We start from the raw sequence: 21537 nt of genomic DNA, 5'->3' as shown, positions 1-21537 counted from the left end.
CGGCCAAAGGAAACAATTTTTTTTCTTTGTGTTTGTTGATAAGAATGGTTATTGTTGTTCTGCAATAATTACTAATAAAAAAAAAGAAGGTAACGGGAAAAAAAAACTAAACAATTATTGTTTAAATTTTTTTTATTTTGTGTGTCTTTGTTTTGTTTAAGATTCCTGACACTTTTAAAAAAAAAAATGTTTTATTTTCTCCTCTGTTTTTTTTTTTTTTTAATATAAGTTACAATTCGGTAAAAGAAGAATTGTTAAAATAAAATAAAAACTTTCCTTCAGTTTCGTGTCTCTTAAGTTTGAGTTTTTCTAATTTAAATTAGAATTGTTATAATACATTGTGCATAATTAATGTGCGTGTATTTTTTTTTTGTAACCACGGCTGGCAACCAAGGGTGTACCCTGCCTACTGCCCGAAGCCGGCTGGGATAGGCTCCAGCAAACTCGCAACCCTTGTGAGGAGTAAGCGGTTTAGAAAATGGATGGATGGATTTTTTTTTATTTTATTTTTTTGGTAACCATGTATGTATTATGTATATATTAATGTGTACTAAGTCATGAAAAGCAAAACTATTTGAATAAATAAATAGCTGCCTTGCAGATCGGAGGTTCAAATCTATAGGCACTGGTCAATCAGAAAATTTCCCAAACACAATGGGAAAATGAGACAATTCCAATGAACCCAATGACAAATATTTTGGTCATACTGTAATTCAAAACGGTATGTTTATGAAACTTCACAACAACAACAACAAAACAATTCAAACAGTGAAAGATTGTGGTGGCCTGATGCTCGACAAATATTGTCTTCTTTGTCAGCTTACCTGACTCGCCCCTTTCACAGGCAAATGACTTGACTTTAATGTCATGAAACCAGGCTTGGTTTCTGTTTCCCACCTCAGCAAATCCTCAAAATATTGTCTGCTTGTGTCAATTCTCATAAGAAGGCAAAGGTAAATGGATTGTTGACTACATTAGTACTACCTAGCAACCTTGAGGACCTGTAGCAAAATTTACAACACACTTTTTTCCCCCCTTCAGATTCAGTAGCTCAGTCAGCGTGCACTGTGAGTATTAATTGTAGATCATTCAAGGTCTATTTTGGTGGTCTTCCTCTCTTTAAAATAAGCAAAGTAAACTTCACAAATAAAAGATGAATCTGTGGCTTTGTCGTTTGCTGCATTTCAAATGGAGCCTGGTAGAATGTACACTCTGACAGGAGTGTAGAGCCAATGCACATTATCTGACCCATCTTTTTCTCATCCTTCATTCATTGACCTATATTCCCATAATACCCATAAAACATAAAGCTAACTACTTCGTGGATATCATTTATTTTATATATATATATATATATATATATATATATATATATATATATATATATATATATATATATATTATATATATATGGGAATATATCCTATATATCCTTTTGTTCCGTTTTGGTTGTACTTTGTATTGAATTATCCTCACGTACTCATCATGCTGTTTTTGTTATTAAATTCTTGCTTCCAATCTACCTGCGTGGTTGGCGGTCTGCTTTGGGGTCCAGTTATTTAATTTAACCTCGCAACAGTCCAGCACAAGTCTTGTGCAGTCTGTGCGCATGGGTGGAATTTTCTTTCTTTTTGTCCATTCCTGTACTAGTGCAGGTAGAAGTGGACATTTTGTGCGCCGTTGTGGGAGGGAACGCAGCCAACTCCCAGCCAATCAGAGTTCAAATATGCAAATAGTACATTTACCGTAAAAGGAACTACAAGATTAAAGTTGGCCACTGTGGATGGACCTTTGGCGACCGCCTTCTATCCCCGATTGTGCTTCCTTGTGTGACACCCACCACCACCCATATTTGTGCCGCATGGTCAGGAAGGTGCTATTAAAATATTTTTAATAATGCAATGCTTCTACAATGACTGAAGGATTCTCCCACGCTGTTGTCAGATTTAGAAATTAAATATGTATGACATCCACGGAGCTCAGGATTTGTCTGCCTGTGCCTTGATCAAATGCACCAAAATTGTGTTACACTACCTGCGCCACAACATAGACCTCCTTATAGCTAGTCTAAAATTTAGTATATGTATACTTTTGGCCACCAAATTGCCAGATGCAGTGGGGGTGTCCAATAGAATATGCCAGAACACCTATCAAGGCATAGTACAGTCTACCAAATTCATAAACATGCCAAAATAGACTACGAAAATAGGGGCTGTAGGGTTCCAAAATGTTGTATGATGGTGACAAATGCCTGTAAGTGGCTTTGTTCCAGGAAAAGGAATAATTGTTTTGAAATTTGAAGAGATAACGTCATGGAAGGGATTGTGCTCAATCATTGACTGTGGTGTATGTTTGCTTAAGTATTATGCATACAATATTATAGATAATTGGCTCTATTGTATGCTCTATTTTTGGCTTCATTTATTGAATACATCTGTTGGCACAATAGTTGTGTTGTCTGGTGTCTCATGGATTGGATTTGATCCACTGACCTTCAAAAGCAAACTGACCTATATATATTGTCACGACTACTCTTCAAAGAAAAGAGCCTATCCCGCTCCCTACTCTCACACCTGTCAGATAGCAGGGACACACATGGACCAGTGATGGCAATTAAATGTAAAGGCATAACAGAATGCTGCTAAGCCAATTCCATGTAACACGTACAGGACACATATTACATATAGAACATGTGCGTTAATGGTGACCCAGATTTGAGTTTGGGCATAATTGCCATATCGTGGTCACCTCACATTTACAAGTCGAAAAGTAGGTCACGACCCAGCAGTAACGACACTTGCTCTACTCAAATATACAATATTATATCTTGAGCAAATTGGCACGTGCCGACAGTAAAGGCTGCGGAATATCCGGTTGGGCCGTCTTGCATTCATTAACGTCATGACGCCCATATGAAAAGGGCACCATTTAAACCATAAAACACTGATCATCGTGATTCTTTTCTCTGAAAGTTTTGGGCTATTTTGTGACAAATGTTTGAAGAATTCAATCATAGTTTCTCTGTTGAGAGTTTCACTCTTCTAAGCTGAAAGGCACGCACACACACACACACACGCACACCCCTACACTTCAATTTTCTTTGTGTTAGGAATAAAAATGAGGAACTCGCTAAATTTGGACCTTATTATTAGACATCAATAGTATAAGCTTTGACTTAAAAACTGCACCAAAATTATGCAAAGAAAACATATATTAACATTTCATTTTTTGTTAAATTTCACTTCCATTTTGCTGTAGAATAATAGTGATATAATAACAACTAAAATAAAATACAACAGATAATGGTATGTACATCCATCCATTTTCTTAACCGCTTATTCCTCACAAGGGTCGCGGGATGGTATGTATATTTAAATTTAATTCAAAATTCAATTCAAACTAAAATAAAATACAACAGATAATGGTATGTACATCCATCCATTTTCTTAACAGCTTATTCCTCACAAGGGTCGCGGGATGGTATGTATTAGGGGTGTGAATTGCCTAGTACCTCACGATTCGATTCGATACCGATTAATCCCGATACGAATTTATAAGTCGATTGTTGCGATTTTTTTTCATTCAAATTTAGAAAATACTAATCAGTAAGCTTGTAGAGTGTAAGATTTATATGAAAATGTATTATTTATTTATCTGAAATTTCAGTCTTATAGAGGTTGTAATCTGTTTCATGTTTGAACAGCATTAAAATAAAATATTAAGGCTTAATGTTCCGTTCATATAACATTCTTCCATGCTCAAGGTGTGAATCCTAACCCGAAGTCAGACGTTTTGTTGAATATTTTTCCATTAAAAATGGAAGTTTAAAAATCGATTCACACACACACACCAAAAAAAAGAACAAAAAAAGGCAATGATGATAAGACGTTGAATCGGTAAGACTACCGAATGAACAATTCTGAGCTCTTAATAAAAAAAATATATAAAAATAAATAAATAAATAAATAAATAAATAAAAAATCGATTTTTTTTTAATTGAATCGATTCGAGAATCGCGCGATGTAGTATCGCGATATATCGCCGAATCGATTTTTTTTTAACACCCCTAGTATGTATATTTAAATTCAATTCAAAATTCAATTCAAAATGTTTATTTCACTCAAATGATAGGGGACAGAAAGAAGTAAAACTTGTAATATTTTTCCTTAATCAACACACACACAAATAATCAACACAAAATAAATGACAGCAATCAGTCAAGATGCTTTCAAAGTAACATCCATCAATCAATTTTCTTAACCGCTTACTCCTTAAATGGGTCACGGGGATGCTGGAGCCTATCCCAGCCAGCTTCCGGCAGTAGGCGGGGTACACCCTGAACTGGTTGCCAGCAACACGAATAGCACGTTTCTATAAAAGAAAGATGGGTTCAGTGTAGGTTTTGCAGACACCCCCATGGGTTGAGCATACATAATGCGATCACATCATTGTCCCGGTAAAACCTGAACCTGCGTGGTGTGTGTTGGCAATATTGTAATAGTCTTTTTGTGTGATTCCATCAACATGCCGAGGGTTAGGGCACGTGCCTGTCCTCTATTCAGCCCATAATAAACATAATGGAATGAAACACATTGATATCTGTATCATACAGCATCTACAGTAAGGGTGCTTTAACTAAAAGGCAGAGCCATCACACTTATTGTCCATCCAGCAAGCTTGGACAAAACATTTGTTTTTGTCTCAGGCCATTTATTTTGAATATTTAGACAGTGCAGGGCTTCATAGCTCTTATTAGCTCTTATTCATCCAGCAGTTGTGTTTGGGAGTAATTTGCAGCGCTACACTAAACTGTGGCTACTTAGAGCTGTACTGCCTCCAAGTGGAAGCTGACAAGATTCAACTGCTTTGTATCGTTGGTGCCATATGCTGATGTTTATCTTGACTGATAAGACATTTTATTAAGCAATACGCATACATAATGGTGTCATGGTAGCGCTCGAGCTGCGAGGTGAGTATACAATTCATGCAATCTAAATGTCCTTTAGTCGTTGTGTTGAGAAGAACGGATTGATTTGTCTGTGGAAATATTCCTCATATTGCTGAAATCTGGAGTTATTAGTGATCATCTTGATGCTACTCCCCAGAGTATACTCACTGTAATGCCCCTCGCATGTGGGAAAGAAGATTGACAGTTCATCCATTTTTTTGTGGTTGTTCATTTGTTCACAATCAGCGCATTTATACAGGAGCTACAGGAGCATATGCAGACTTGTTGATGTCGCACCACCTCATCAGGCCCTAAAGCAGAGGTGCCCAACTAAGTCCAGTCCTCCTATCTTAGCATCACTGCATTGGCTCCCTGTGCACTATCGAATTAATTTTAAGCTTCTGTTGTTTGTTTTTGAATGTTTGAATAATCTTGCACCTCCCTATTTATCTGAGTTGCTTCACCCTTACAGCCCACCCCGGTTACTAAGATCAGCTGACCAGTTGCTTCTGGTAGTTCCTAAAACAAGGCGGAAGCTTCGGGGTGACAGAGCGTTCGCGACTGCTGCTCCCAGGTTGTGGAATCAATTACCACTGTATGTTAGACAGGCCACTTCACTCCTGGTTTTTAAATCACGTTTAAAAGCATACTATTTTTCTCTGGCCTTCAGCACATAGTAATACTGATATTTACAAGCAGTAAACTGGCATGAATCTGTTTATATTATTTTATGTGTTTGGTGATTTCTAAGTATGTTCTTTATATATTATCTGGTTTTATTTTCTTATTTTATGTGCAGCACTTTGGTTCCCTTGTGGATTTTTAAATGTGCTATACAAATAAAGTTGATTGATTGATTGATTGATTGATTGATTGATTGATTGACTGATTGATTGAGCCCCTATCCCGCCTGTTTTCCACGTGTCGCTCCTATCAACGCGGCTGCATCCAATAATCATCATCAACAAGCCGGATAAGGATCCTGATCATGAATCAGGTGTGTTGGTGGAGAGAAACATGGAAAACAGGCTAGATAGGGGCTCTTGAGGACAGGACTTGGGCATCCCTGCCCTAAAGGCACACACAATACCTAACACACAGACACTCCAATACATAGTCTTTATATATATATATATATATATATATAACTTATTGTCGAGACTTTAGAATGTTGAGAATCTAGACCAGGGATAGGAACTCCGGTCCTCCAGAGCCCCTGTCCTACCTGTTTTAGATGTTTTCCTCCGCCAACACACCTGATTCAAATGATCAGGATTGTTATTAGGCCTCTATAGAGCTTGCTGATGAGATGATCATTTGAAGCAGGCGTGCTGGTAGAGGGAGACATCTCAAACAGGCAGGACAGCGGCTCTCAAGGACTGGCGTTCCCTAACCCTGAGCTAGACAATAGGGTCAGGTGTCCATACATCTCAGAGCTCCACACTGCCCCTAAATGGTGGCATTTTTCTCATAAAATTTGAACCAGTGCAAGTAGATTTTTCATATACTCACACTGGTGTAACCTGTAAATTTGCAATTTTTTTTTTTTTTTTTTAAATGACCATTCTTGATTATTTGTTTCGAAGAAACTTCTTCTCCACACTCCAGCCCATTAAGTAACACAGTAAAAATGAGTGCCGTGAATATTTACTTTGCAAGTGGACTTAAATTAATGTACACCCCTAAATTTTCTACCAGTTCCCCTGCAATTTCAGGTAATGGGCCTCTGTACTCCTTGTTAAAAAAAAAAAAAAAAAAAAAACAAAAAAAAAAAAAAACCTCGAGTTAATTTCAGACCACAGTGTGGATTGGTGGGCGAAGAAATACATTTGGGGCTGGGATGAATTCTGAGAACTATGCACATGTAAAAATTGAGTGAAAATAATTCTTAGATATTCACAACTTGATTGTTGCTAGTTTTTTTCCACGTTAAGTATAACTTAAAAGGTGTGTGCAATTACGTAGAGTTACTGTGATCATATATTATACACACACATACTGTAGTTGATTCAAATTGAAAAAGCACATTTTTTTTTAACCATCGGAAGATTTTCATACAAGCTTTACATTAAGACAAAAGGGAAAATTTCATTTACAGTCTATTAAATATAGCTGTGCATCAACTTTATTGATCTTGACATTAAATTAGGCTGTGTAATGGCTAACATGATCTTAAAGCCACTGCGAGGATGAATAGAGATCTGGACGTTGATGTCACACAACCCACAATGCACGTTGGGTGGCCAGATCTCCTGATTTAGGCACGGCAGTCCTAATTTTGAGTGACGTGTCCCGCGTCCTGCGCAACCCTAAAGAGGATGCTGGTTTGTCCTCCTTTTTAAAGAATATGAGCCGCGGTTGAGTTTATGTGATCTAACATCAGCCCCACCCCACGTTTGTCACAACTGGTGTGTGATTGGAGATGCACCAACAAGAGATCCAGTGTGGTGGCATGCAGAGCCCAAATCATGAAAATTGTGTCACTGTCCAAATACTTTTGGGCCTAACTGGAGCCTACTTCCCTCTTAACTAGGCTTGTGAACAAATGAAACAGATACATTGGTGACACCTAACCAGGGCCGGCCCAGGCTACAGGCGAGCGAGGCGGTCGCCTAGGGCGCCATCTTGTGGCGGGGGCGCCGAATTGCAGAAAGGAAAAATAATAAAATTTAAAAAACACAAACACAAAAAGCCCTCCCCCCCTCTCGTGTTTTCTAGCATAAAATGTTATATAGCAAATATATTTTATTGAGTTCCTTTTTTTTTATTACTTCTATTTCAAATAAATGACTGTGAGTTCACGACCTGCTGTCCTGGCGCCCTGAACCTGACCCGCTGCTGCCGCTTACAATGAATGAAAGGTAGGGGGAGGGGTCGTATATCATCTCAGAGTGTAGTGGCAGCACTTTAGAAAGATAGATAGATGGTTGGAACACTTGTGTTGTTTATACATTGACATCGACAACAATGAAAAGGTCCAAGCCTTCAAGTGCTGCATTAAGAAAGCGGCGAAAGGAGGAGGAGGAAAAACGGGCCCAGGGTAGAGGTATGTATGTCAGTCAATCATCATTGTTTATAAAATAAACACGAAAATAGCGTTAGCTTCTTAGCTTGCTTGTAACTTGTTTACTGCACCATTACATCCATGCTCGTAGCTGCTTTGCACACAAGAGTGGGGCAACGCTTGCTGAGTTTAAACTAAAACAGCCAATAAGTCCAGATACCTGCAAATGGATTTGCACAAGTCATTGTTTCACATAACCACATTAATTTATTAATTTATTGAAAATAAGAATTATGTGCTGGTTTAATGTAAACATGGATATAGTAAATGCATTTTTTTTTTTTTACCAGATGCGCTGAGAAAATATTTGCAGCCACAACAAGCACCTGCAGAAGCTGTGGTAAACAATCCTTCAGTGTCATCTTCACCAAAGGCTACTGAATGTAAGTGCATGGATGGTGCATTTAATACAAACAGCCATAATTTCTGACATTGTATTCTATCATAATGCAAATGGATTTGTTTTCCCTGCTTTAACACCAAAATAATTTGAAGCGATGTATTTTGTTTAATGTACAGCTGAAGCAACAGCCAGTCAAGCACCAATCAGCAGTACTTTGAGTGACACAAAGCTCGATCTTCTCGATCCAGGTGACTATTTCAGTTATATCAGCTATTGCTGCATCATGTACAGTGCTCAGCATATATGAGTATACCACCTTTGAAAAATGTAAAGATTTTGTTCAATATCTCCCCGCGACGCTTGTGAGGAATAAGCGGTCAAGAAAATGGATGGATGGATGGATGTTCAATATCTCAATAAACATAAGAACAATTTCCAAAATATTGACAAAATGTTTTCTGTAGAATACGCACTTGACTCACAACATGAAAGTAAGGTTGTAATAGGATGCATAGATTACAAAATCTTCAATTTAATCAAATTAACTAATGCAAAAAAAAAAAAAGCAACACACAACAAAAACGACTACATCTAGTATTTTCTATGAGCTCCATGACTGTTATGGGTAGCAACATGTCTGCTAGGCCTGGAATTAACAAGCCTTTTTCTCGGGGTCTACATATTTGTGCAATATGTACTCTAATAAATTAAAAAAAACAAAAAACAAACTCTTAGCAGAGATGCAGTCATTTCCTACCTGGCCAAAATCCAATATGTCAAGCATGGAACTTTTAGTTTTTCTAGAGGAGAAAAAACTTAGAGAAATCTATCCCAACATGTGGGTAGCACTCAGAGTGGCTGCTACCATACCAGTGACTGTAGCATCAGCTGAGAGATGCTTTTCCAAGCTTAAACTAATAAAAAACTATTTAAGGTCTACCATGTCACAAGAACGGCTAACTAGAGTGGCACTTATCAGCATCAATCAAGAAGTATCCAGGCAGCTATCCTTTGACGCACCAATTGATGCCTTTGCTGCAAGGAGGTCCCGGCGTGCACTATTTTAAGTATTTGCCGTTATGTTCCTAAGTTATTTAGTGAAGTTTTTTTGCACACTATTCACATTATCTGTGAATCACCTTATTGCCAAAGTTTTACGATATATCAAAGTTTGTATATTGATACATTTACTATTTTTTGTATCTTACACAATTATTAATGTACATAGTGAAAACATTTTGAGGTTTTAAATACTGTCATTTTGCAAAAATTGCAATAAAAAGTTGCATTGCATTGTACTTCTGTTATTTTTCTTATTTTTATTTGTTTGTGGAATTTGGTATTTATTGTGTGGTGTGCTATTAAATATAATATATCTATAATTTTTTTTTGTGTGTGTTTTTTTTTATGGGATTGGGGGGGGGCTACCATGTACATTTTCGCCTAGGGTACCAAATCATGTAGGGCCGGCCCTGCACCTAACAGTCAACTTCTTGTCCTACACGTCGTATGTGCATGGGGAAATGGCTCCTACAGGCTTTATGTGGCCCCTGAATTACATGAGTTTTACACCCGTCATCTAGAATTTTTGTGACTGATCCAGTGGCCGTAGTTCTAGCAGATGATACCTTTGAAAGTGGTGTAAGGACTCAGGGGTAGGATGGTTTTCACACAATTCAATTGGATGGATCCTTGGGACAGGTGACCATGTGCTACTATGCCAAAACAGCCTTGCCCTTTGTATACACTATAGTGGACAAGTGGCTTTGTCTGTGGGTCATTCCAGAATTGAAGGACATTTGGGCTTCAAAATGCTTGAAAAATTAACCTTCACTTTTCTGATTTTATGTTATATTCATTAATAATAGGTAAGAAACTATATGAAATGACAAAAATGGCAATTTAGAAGGTAGTCCAGAATTATTGGGTATTTTAAAAACTACTTTCAAGCATTCTTTTCTCTTATTTTTATTTTTTTAATTAATTCTTTTTATTTTTTTTTTTTTTTTTTATTTCCTTTAACATTTGGCCTCAGCTCTCAGGACAAGTGAATTTCCTCAGAAACTGCATGTTTTAGTATTTTGCATGTGGCTTATTTAAAATTTGATGGGTGGGACGTAGTGTCCTCCAATTTTGGAATGGCCCATAGTGGTCACTGGTCAGTGCACTTTCTTGAAATCCACCTTGCGAATGATGATCCTCAATTCTGCGACAAATAGTGTCAAAAGTGAGATGATCCGAGCTGAAGCATAATGGCAATGACCCATGGTATCGGATTGCATCCCACTCACTGGTACTTATAGTCGGAGGTGCCCATGTAAATAGTTTGTTCATTAACCACGGGTCATTCAAGTTTACTGCAGGCTACACAGCCTCCGCACGTAATGACGCCATTTGTGTCCACTTATGCAGTCGCTACATCATGGCAACGAGTCTTTGAGATTTGCTATTATCTGTAACGCATGGCCACTAGATGGCAGACTTGAATTGATTTTTAACCGAGCCTCGGCGTAAGTACGCGACATAATATTGTGGAAATATAACATAATATACATATATACAAGTATCACAACATGACACTTGCATATTATTGCATACATTGCAACACATTTTAAGCATTAAAAAAAAGAGGATCAGTGTAAACATTGTTGTTTGTTATTTTAAAGGGGTGGGAGTGATTGACGCTTTAATGTACTTAATTTTTTGTGTGTCAATTATTCTAAATCAACGGTTCAACTCCAAGCCCCGCTCGTCCGGCACGTCGCGAAGGAGAAACGAACGTTTCCAAAACATTCGTCGAGCATGGCGTAGTGACGTCACCCTTTGTCTTGACCAATCACGGTGCACGCTGGTCGGGGCATTGTGAAGCAGTAGTTGAAGCGTTAGCAGCCAGGCTAAAGTGGAGAAAGAAAGCTAACTAATCGTGAGAGTGGAACTGGCAGCAGCTAAAAACGCTGATGGAAGAATAAGCAAGTTGTCAATACAGCAGCGGGAAAGGATTACTCGACTCCGAGGGGACCCCCGCAACAATGTTTCCAGGGTGCTAACGTGCGAGACGGCGCTTGTCAGATGCCAGAGGAGAGCGTTTTTGGATACTACATCGCTTGTCCCGTTTCCAAGCGGAAACCATTTCTGGACAGATAGTTGGAGGAGGAGGGGGTGGGGGGTGGTAGCTACAGCTAGCTGGCTAGCCAAAGCCAATCACCCCGTAGACTTTTTGACGCTGTCACCCGGCAAACCACAACCCGAATGTTTTGTCTGTCATGAGTCCGGCCGGGTGCTCCCATGTGAACGGTTATAAGGTGGACAACTGGAAGCAAAACCTCCGCGTCATATACCAATGCTTTGTTTGGAGTAGCACTGCTGAAACCAGAAGACGTAAGGTAAACAATAACAACAACATATTAAATAACGTTTGCCTGCGCTGCCCTTTTCTGCAATTCACTGTGAAGTTAATGTGACACAAAGGGGGACCCGGTGCATGAGTGCAAAATGATGCATCACCACACCAATCAGTGGACGTGCTGAAGCAAACATCAACGTCGTCACATGTAGTGGTCAAGTTGGCCATCTCACCGGTCAGCAACGGTGCTGCTCCTTGGCAGCTGAACACAACACTTTTCATTCATGCGACTATTATTCACGTTATTGTTGCTGAGGTCAGTTAGCCGCAAGGCTGAAAACTCGCCGATCACAAGAGCGAGTTGAGGCGGGTGGGGAGGGACACATTACCATATCAAATACGACCCCATTGTGTTGCTCGCGCATGCAAATCAGACAATGCTGCAACGTTCACAACGTGCCCCAGCTGGCCACTCACTTTTCTTCCATTCAGCCAACTCTGTACTCCTTGCCAGTTTGTCGTGTCAGTTTATCTGCCTCAAGTTGTTCTGTGCAGCCTTGTAAGTGTCACACATTTGTATTTTGTTGTGGAAAATAGGTGCTTCAGGGTGATGCGGGATGGACAGAGATGGTGAGTTGATGCTTTGCTCCTCTTCTTTCTTCCCTCCTCCAACTCATTTTTTCCCTTCCTCTCCTCCTCGTCACTCCAACTTATCTTTTTTCCTTATTCTCGTCCTCTTCCCCTCGCTTTTGGTAGTTGAAATGATCAGAAGTTGGCTTGCTTGCTATCTCATTCCTACCTGTGCGCCTGTGGGTCATTTCCATGTACAGTAATCATCACAAAGCTAACATATGACATGTAGCACATATTTGTAGAACTTCGCCATGTAGCTTACATTACCCAGCTGTAGAAGAGCCTCAGTGTAACTGTACACTGTCCAAGAGCTGTATCCAGGTTTCTGCCTTCGCCAAGGTAATAATGCTCAGTTTTATTCGGCATGATACTAAGTTATTACACGTTTATTAGTGTGTGTTTACTTTGCCTTGTTGTATCAGTGTTTATTGCTCTTTTTTCCAATTTGAATCTCATCTCCAATATTAATGATCCTTTATTAATACAGGTGTCCTCGGTTTACAACGATTTTGCAACAATAACTAATCAAATAAATAGAAGTTGATTGCACCCCCCCCCCCCAAAAAAAAAAAAAAAAAAGAATATCGATGTAAAATCCTTACCACGAAGCTTCGCAGGGATCAAGTGTAACTATAACTGCAGTCGTGCGGACCACATCATGTAGAAAGGATTTGGCGCGAGCAGTTAGTAAAGGACGGAGACTGTCCTAAGTAAGGGATTTTTTTATTTATAACAAGGAATATCAAGTATAATGTGTGTGCCACACCAGAAGGTAATGTATCGACGTTAGCTAATTTAATATATCTTACAACTAGGGCTGGGCAATAAATCAAATTAATTCGATACATCGTCATTTTCAAAAATTGAATCGTTGAAAATTTGTTCTTCTGGATTAGAAAAAGCTGTTGTTCTTGTGTTGTGTTACATCCAAATGCCTTTATGTGTTGTAATTTTGCACAAGTGGCAGAATGCTGGATGGGTGGTTAACAATGTTTACAATAGCTACCAACTACTTAATTGTGGCATTTAAGCACAAATTATGAATGTTAAATTTATGTTAAAACTAATCTAGAATCAGTATATGTTACTGGTGTCTAAACAATTTGCACAGGAATTATTTTTGAATAAGTGAAACCTTTAAATAATCGTTTGTTGGATTTATTAGATTAAAATCGATTGAAATCGTAATCGTCCTGAATGACTGAAAAATCTAGATTTTATTTTTTGGCCATATCTCCCAGCCCTACTTACAACTATTCTGTAGAAGGTGTTGTAACGCCGATCCACTTTTGTCTAATTAACAAATGGTTAGAAAACAAGCACCAATAAACACATTCATACCTGAGCTACCGATGGCCACAGCTCAGGCTAAGTCATTCAACACACAGACTGGCTAAGAGGTAAGCCAGTTAACAGGCAGGCAAGTCGACATTCAGATACACCCATCAATTCATGACAGATTTCTGCTATTCGTGGCTGGGTTTGTTCTCTGTCCCCGCAAATTGTGGGGGAACACCCTCATCCCGCCTCTGATATCATGTCTGAAGGCAGAAAGTTCATGGGTCACCAGTAAGGGTCTAATGATACATTTATTTAAACAATGTATCCGTGTGTCTGCCCCGTGATACTACTACTCGGGATAGGGATGTAATGATATCCAAACATCACGATACAATATTATCACGATATGAAGGTCGCAATGCGATAATTATCACGATATTGTGAGGGAGGTTGGCGATTCAAAAAAGGTCACAATAAGTGTTTTTCCACCGTCGGAACTTTTGGAGAACTTCATTTTTTACACCAACAACAATTACCAAGGTAATTAAATTCCCCAGGGGGCATCCAAGTACTATCTCAGCAACAGGGTCTTGCTGAGCCAGGCAAGAACTTTGAGGGGGCGGGCTGCAATGACTACGGCTGATTGGTCAAATTTGGGTGTGTTGTTTTTACATTGGCTGGACTCAATAAAACTCATTTGAATTAATTACAGAGAACTCGAAGGTGCCGTGGAAACACAATTCTAAATTCCCTGCTGAACTTTTACAACCAAGAACTGCTTTTCCACCAACAAGCCCAGGATCTTTGAGTTCTGGGTAAAGGAATTTCTTGGTTGTAAATGTTCAGCAGGGAATTTATAATTTTGTTTCCACAGCGTCTTTGAGTTCTTGGTAATTAATTCAAATGAGTTTGATGAGCCCAGCTGGTGTAAACACAAGTTGATCGGCAAGATTGTCTGTGGCACATTCTATACAGTTCAACTTTATGCGGGCTCAAGCTTGGTTTATGATTGATGCATCTGCGTGGTCTTTTTTTTTTTTTTTTTCTCCACTCACTCACTCACTCACTCACTCACTCACTCACTCACTCACTCACTCACTCACTCACTCACTCACTCACTCACGCACACGAACTTAGATTGTCTCCCGGGTCTTTCTCGCTTGGAGACATCATAACCGGTCAGCATAGGGGATTTCCATCTTTTACGCTAACGCTAGTCCGCCTTTTAGCATGGATCAATGCAAAGGGGAAGGAGGAGAATTTCAAGCCGAAGCAACGGCTGGTGGCGGGGAAGCAAGATCGTCCCCGCTGTAAAACTAAAATCTGGTACCGTAGGTGCACGTAATTTTCAGATTTTTCAGAGTTTTCTGTCTCATGAAACCTTGAGAAGAGTGTCTTATGTCTAACATATTTGATCTATTTGATCTTGGTTATAAAACCGAACTTCCCCCATACCGTGTCCATCCATCCATTTTCTGAACCGTTTGCTCCTCACAAGGGTCATGGGGGGTGCTGGAGCCTATCCCAGCTGGCTATGGGCAGTAGGCGGGGTACACACTGAACTGGTTGCCAGCCAATCGCAGGGCACACAAGTGTTGTAAAATTTCGGCTGCCATATGGTGTTTTTTTTTTTTTTTTTAGATAAAGTAAATACATTTAATTGGCCGCTCCGAATTGTCCCTAGGTGTGCTTGTGAGTGTGGGTGGTTGTTCGTCTCTGTGTGCCCTGCGATTGGCTGGCAACCAGTCCAGGGTGTCCCCTGCCAACTGCCCAGAGCCAGCTGAGATAGGTGCCAGCACCCACCGCGACCCTTGTGAGGAATAAGCGGTCAAGAAAATGGATGGATGGAAGTAAATACGTGTGGGCATTAAGTCTATTTTTGCTCCCTGCTTGCTACCCAGTAGTGCCTGTCCATAGCTGTAATCGACCCAAACCAATCACGCGTTACAAGGTGCCGCACAGCCGCTTTATGCTTTTAGTTTTGAAATTGGAAAATGTTACGTCATAGTATTACGTAATTAGGTATAGTTTTATTCTCCCTACACTTTAGCATGTGTGATTTTACTGACTGGAGATCACTAAGTTTTGGGGGGGGGGGGGTTTCTTCTTCCACATACACTAAATATTGTATTTATCGATTGTTTCAATGTAGTTCACTTGATTACATGTCATGTTTCATACAACATGAAAAGTTGGACATGTTATGTTGTTATAATCTGAACGTTAGTTTAATTTCTTGCTGATTTACAGATTTGTATAATGCATAATGTGTTTACATCACACTTTTATTACAGAATTCTGTTGTCATGGTGAATGCTTACAAGATTAAGATGTCAAAGTATTGTTGTAGAGAAAAAAATTATTAAGGCTTCATTTGCCTTTATCTTTATATTCTGTGATCTATAATAGATCTGATGTTTATTAGGGATGTAACGATAACGGCAATATCTTGATATCGCAATATTATAACTGCCACAATTTCGTCGTCGTCGTCATGAAGCATGATAATCTATACTTGTCGATCTAATTTTGACAGCTCTAAACTGTCAAGCTTTTAAAAGTAGATTGGCCAACCATGGAGGCATTACACAGGCTTGGCTTCCTGTGGAGAATTCACTGTCAGATCAAAGGATTTGAAGCTGTACGAATGCTCCATTTTCCCAGTTTTGAATGAATTGATGATGACAAGCCAAAAAACCCCCAAAACAAAGCGCTGTCCCCTAATTGTCATTATGTTGCTGGGAATCTTTCAATTTTAATGATCGCTCTCTTCATTGTGACTCTCCCTTCCTATTACTTTTGACTGCAGAAAACACATCGATGAGAAAGCGGTGGGTCTTCAGCATGTTCTGTCCATGTTTGTGGCATCAGGTTCACTTGTGGTGATTGTTTCCCCCACGCTTCCTCGTTCAATATCCTGTAAAACCTGTACTGAAACTAAAATTCTAACTCGCGTTCCTCAACAACAACAGGAAACGTTGTCCAATTTTATGTGAGCCTGATAAACTAAACATGCGCCTTAGTGGCGGCTTCTGGTCATTCAAATGAGTGGAAGCTCATTCTTGACGCCTCAGACAAATCATCCAATCATAACGCAGTAGCCGAGTGTCTGGGTCGGTCCACTGTTTCATAAAGCCCCAGAAACACTGTTATGATTGTGTGTCCGATGGACTGGGAAAAAGCCCAGCATTTTGCCATTAGTGTTGTCATATCCTGATTAGGGATGTAACGATATCCAAACATCACGATACAATATTATCACGATATGAAGGTCACGATACGATAATTATCACGATATTGTAGGTGCGTTGCCGATATTTAAAAAAGATAACAATATTGTAAAAAAAAGAGCTCATACTAAAATAAAAAGCACAATATTGTGCTTTTGTACATAGCAGCAATGCATATGAACCACGTATAATCTCTCTTAACAATAGTGAGGCACTTATTTGCTAATGCAAGCACACATTGATCATTTCACAAGCAAATTAGGTTCCCCTTCATCTGACAATTAGCATAGATTTTAAACATAGAAGGCCAAAACATCCCTAATGCAAATTAAATTGCACTAATAAACTAGCCACTAGAGGGTGCTAGAACTACAAAAATGGAAATCAACCTGACTTTTTTTTAACAGATTTGCTCCTTTTAAATATTGTGAACATGATGACGACGATATTGTGGCAGTTTTAATATCACGATATCACGATATTGCCCTTATCGTGACATCCCTAATCCTGATACCAAAATTTCGATTTTGATATTATACCTGCATAAAATACCTCGATACCGGTACTGAAATGGTACCTCAACAAAAATCTAAAACATCAGCAAAAGGATCAAAAACTGAGAAAATAACTTCAAATTATTTTTATTTATTAATTAAAAATATTAGAATGTATACATGTTCATCAGTTAATGTATGTACATACTGCATATATATTTATGTATATAGTACTGTATGAGCTTTCACATTGCATGACATAGTCTCGAAGTACTGTATGTTTTTGATGTCATCTATTCCATTGCAGATATTGCCATCTTCCTGCATCCTCTCTCACACAGAAAGAAAGAGGTGTGCTACTTAAGGCGTTTTCCACATATCGGTATACAGGCGGCCATGTGTGTTTTTATACTGTACCTTCCTTTAAAACAGAGATGGCAAACTGTCTTGTATATATATTTTAAAAAAATAAAAAATTACCGAGCTGTTTTTGACACCAAATCATAATGGTACGGTTCCGGTATCCCGTCAACAATATATCCAATGACTGTCCGCTTTTCACGCAGTGGAACAACTCATTCTACGAAGCAGCGTCCGACTGTGTAAACAGAAGTGCTGTGACACCACAGGGATGAATGAGAAGGACGTTGTGTCAGTTATTTGTGATTAGTAGCTGATTCTGAATAAATTATGTAATCACTGAAGTTTATCGTATTATGTCATGAATGTACGTGCCTAGTTAGTTCCAACAGGGTCGCTACAACTTGGCTCATGGTGGCCCTACAGGGCTACACTTAAAATGTCTAAATGTTGGACCCTTGTCATGCCAAGGATGGAATATGTGACACAAGTTGGGATGTTATCAAAGAGCTTCTATTCAAAATTATTCTTTGGTCACTGACTGCTTGTGTACGAGCTGAAAGAGCAAGCTTGCAACCGAGACATATTTTACTTTCTTTTTTTTTTTTTTTTTTTTTTTACCACAATTTAAAACAGTTCCAAGGTCTATTTTTGCCTCACTGAAATTCGCCCGTTTTGAGTGGGTTGCTCCGTCTAACGGTAATTCCACCCCAATGCAGAGTCTGGCTTTTTTGTAACCATATGACAACTGGAGAAGTGTTATGGTGTGGCAAATTCTTTTGTCCCTCGTGTAAAGAAAGCAAGTGTGCATATGGAGTAAGCACTTCCTCAATAAGTGGAATTACACTTGTCAATTATTGTACTGATCCTTGCATGTGGTGAATGCAAGTGTACACATTGCCAGACAGCTCACAAGCGATTTACTTAATAGTTTATGGAAATACACATTTGATGGGCAGGCAGGCACTCCAGAGATCGAACTATTTGTAGACAAGCAAGTAAAAAGTCAGTTTAATACAGCATGTTCCATTTAATGTGATAATGTTGATATCAGCATATGTACAGTCGAACCCCACTATTCATGGAGGATAGGGACCAGCAAATAGCAAAAATCTGTGTTAAAAAAGAAAAAAAAAATCCCATATTTTCCACAAACAACATTACTGCCTTGGATTGAGTGAGACCTTGTGAACAATTCTAAAATGTTTCATTTTGCTGCTCTTGCCGCTAATCATATACAAGAAAGAACCCTTGAACAAATGAACAATATTTTTAAGAAGCCACCGGTGTAACCCCTTTCTGCCTCTCACACAAGAGTTCTTTGATTGATTCTCCCCTGAACCGCTTCCTCCCACTGGTCCAGATTTCTTCCTTGCCTCTCCTACAGCTGCTACTTCTCATTTGACGGGCCAGCAGACACCACAGAGGCCGCTCTTCGAGCATGCATGCTGCTTGTGGCCCAAATCAGCCAGCACGGTTTCCTTTTGTACCACCATCTGGCTAATGACCTGTCAATCACTATCCAAGGTCCAGCCAAGACCAAAAGCCCAAGAGGCAATATATCTCCCCTCGCTTGGACACTCAATTATTGTCTTTTGTTAAAACCTGGGAACCCAGGTGTTATCTTAGTTTTGGAAATTGCTCCTTGTCCTAATGAAAACCACAAAATGTGAGTGTTTAGTGATCGGAATTCGATGGGTTGATGGCTTTTCTGTCAACAAATTAATTAACTGGTTCTGCTCTTGACAGTACTGTGGTGCACTGGTTAGCCCGTCCGCATCACAGTACTGAGGCACAGGGCTCGATTCCACCACTTCCTGTGAAGAGTTTGCATGTTCTCCCCATGTCTGTGTGGGTTTACTCCGGGCACTCCAGTTTCCTCCCACATTCCAAAAAACATGTATGGTAGGCTGATTGACCACTCCAAATTGTCCGTAGATGTGATTGTGGGTGCAGATGGTTGTTCGTCTATGTGTGCCCTGCGATTGGCTGGCGACCAGTTTGGGGTGTAATCCACCTCCCGCCCATTGACAGCTGGTATAGGCTCCAGTATGCCCCTGACCCTAGTGAGGATAAGTGGTTGGAGAAATGGCTGGAGAGATGGGTTTTGCTCTCAAAGTAACTTAACCCAAGAGACTGAAGAATACCAGAGGCTTGTGCATAGATGAGAATATGTTGGAGTCTAGTAACCACCCATAGTGCGGATGGTATACTGGTCTCTGTTGTTTTTGACTGTTTAGAATTTGAACTATGGTCCTGTGTCATGACATTGTGTTTCTTTGTAAACAGTAGCTAGCCTTGAGAATTAGGCTAAGCAGTTTACATTTCTGGACTTCACAAAAGGACCACTGCTTCATCACTCTGAGAATAGTTGGATGAGGTTGCTTTGTCTTCTAAGACGGTTGCCTTGCGGTTCATACACCTCCATCAGGTAGGAGATACTGGGGGTTCAGAAAAAATATCCTTGGAGTCAGGAGTTCAGACGTCTGAATGGGTTGCTGGAATGAACCCCAAATAATCCAGAGATTAGCCCATCTGGGAGGGGAATGCCTGGCAGTGCCCCAGGGGTAGCTGTTGTGACTTACTTTAGAGAATGGATGCCAATACTACAGTAAAATGACTGTTGTTGTCTGGTTTCTGTAATGATAATTTATTGTGCAACCTTTTGTTAAGATTCCGTTCAACTGGTCTGGCTGTGCCTCAGTCTAAACTAAGCACAGACACATCTGCCTTTCTTGTATTGCTAGTTGTGTTTTTTTTTTTTGTCGTTTTCCTGCTGCATTAGTCAGCCTTGATTGCATTATAATTGGCTGGTGCTCTTGAACAATGAGGCTTTTTTCCTTCTTTACGAGGTGGTTGGACCAGTTTGTTGATGGAATAAGCATGTTCTGACCATGTATTGTTTGGCCAAAGATTTAAGATAAGGGAACCTTTATTTTATCACACAATTTATGTTATTAATTATCCAAGTACGAAAGGGTAGAAGAATTTGTGGACAAATATCTAAAACGTTTTATCAGCTAATCTTGGGATCTTGAATATTGCTTAACCTGTTTAGTACAACTCCATAGGTTGTGTGTAAAAACTATTTTGTAATGTCAACAACGTTGATATAGCAACGGTGAAAAAGATGGGTCCTATGTATTTTGGGAATTGTTTTAATATACATAATTGCATATATTTTGCATGCATCTCCACTGTTAATTTCGATATGTGCTGAAACTGCTGAGAATTATGCACAAGCTAAATACGCTGTTAGTCACTGCTCTCATATATCCGTGGTCTGCGCTGTATTGACTTTAGCCTCCCCTCCCCGGTCTGTTCTTTGCGGCAGAAATGCGTGCTGTCGAGCCAGACCTTTGTCCCACTCTTTATGGTTGTTGACATCCTGGCAAGCGCTTCTCACTGGCTCTCATTACAAATGTGCATTTGGGAAAATACAAAAATTTATTGTGAGATGTAAGGTTTTGTATTTGCGGTATCTAGCTTGCTTGATGCCTGGACCTAACTATTCATCCAGGTAATTACCAGCATATATCTGCCCTTCAAGTCAGCCAGCAGCTTTTTTTTTCTCTGTAGTGTTGTCATTGCTTTGGACACCAGCCAAACAGCACCTCAAAGAGCGTTGTCCAGATGGAAGATGCGGCCCAGCAGGTTGCAAACATGATCCTCTGGAACCTGTCTGACAGTTGTTCCAGTCATTTGAGCCACTGGCTGATCAATAGCTTCTCTAATAGAACATTAAAAGCCCAGGGTGGAGTGCGACTCATGGCTGATGATATTGAGGAGTTACATTGCTTGTGAACCGGGTGAGTAAATCAAGCTGAGCAGGGGACCAGGA

The 21537-nt window shown here is 39.5% G+C and overlaps 1 protein-coding gene across 4 annotated transcripts in view; it reads left to right on the top strand.

Moving 5' to 3' along the window:
- Positions 1-11208: 11208 nt before the first annotated feature.
- Positions 11209-21537, top strand: part of LOC144022936 (ubiquitin carboxyl-terminal hydrolase 22) — a 33501-nt gene continuing 23172 nt past the window's right edge. For 2 of the 4 annotated variants that reach the window (XM_077528165.1, XM_077528155.1), the window contains exons 1-2: positions 11209-11738; positions 12296-12328. In XM_077528165.1, the coding sequence (XP_077384291.1) occupies positions 11619-11738; positions 12296-12328 (153 nt within the window). In that variant the 5' untranslated portion in view covers positions 11209-11618. The remainder of the gene's footprint in view (positions 11739-12295; positions 12329-21537) is intronic. The other 2 variants (XM_077528178.1, XM_077528172.1) reach the window with 1 other exon arrangement.

Source organism: Festucalex cinctus, chromosome 1 (assembly GCF_051991245.1).
Source record: "Festucalex cinctus isolate MCC-2025b chromosome 1, RoL_Fcin_1.0, whole genome shotgun sequence".
In the NCBI taxonomy this organism is placed as follows: domain Eukaryota; kingdom Metazoa; phylum Chordata; class Actinopteri; order Syngnathiformes; family Syngnathidae; genus Festucalex; species Festucalex cinctus.
Note: the sequence above shows the minus strand (reverse complement) of the source record. Positions and strands in the feature narration are given on the sequence as shown.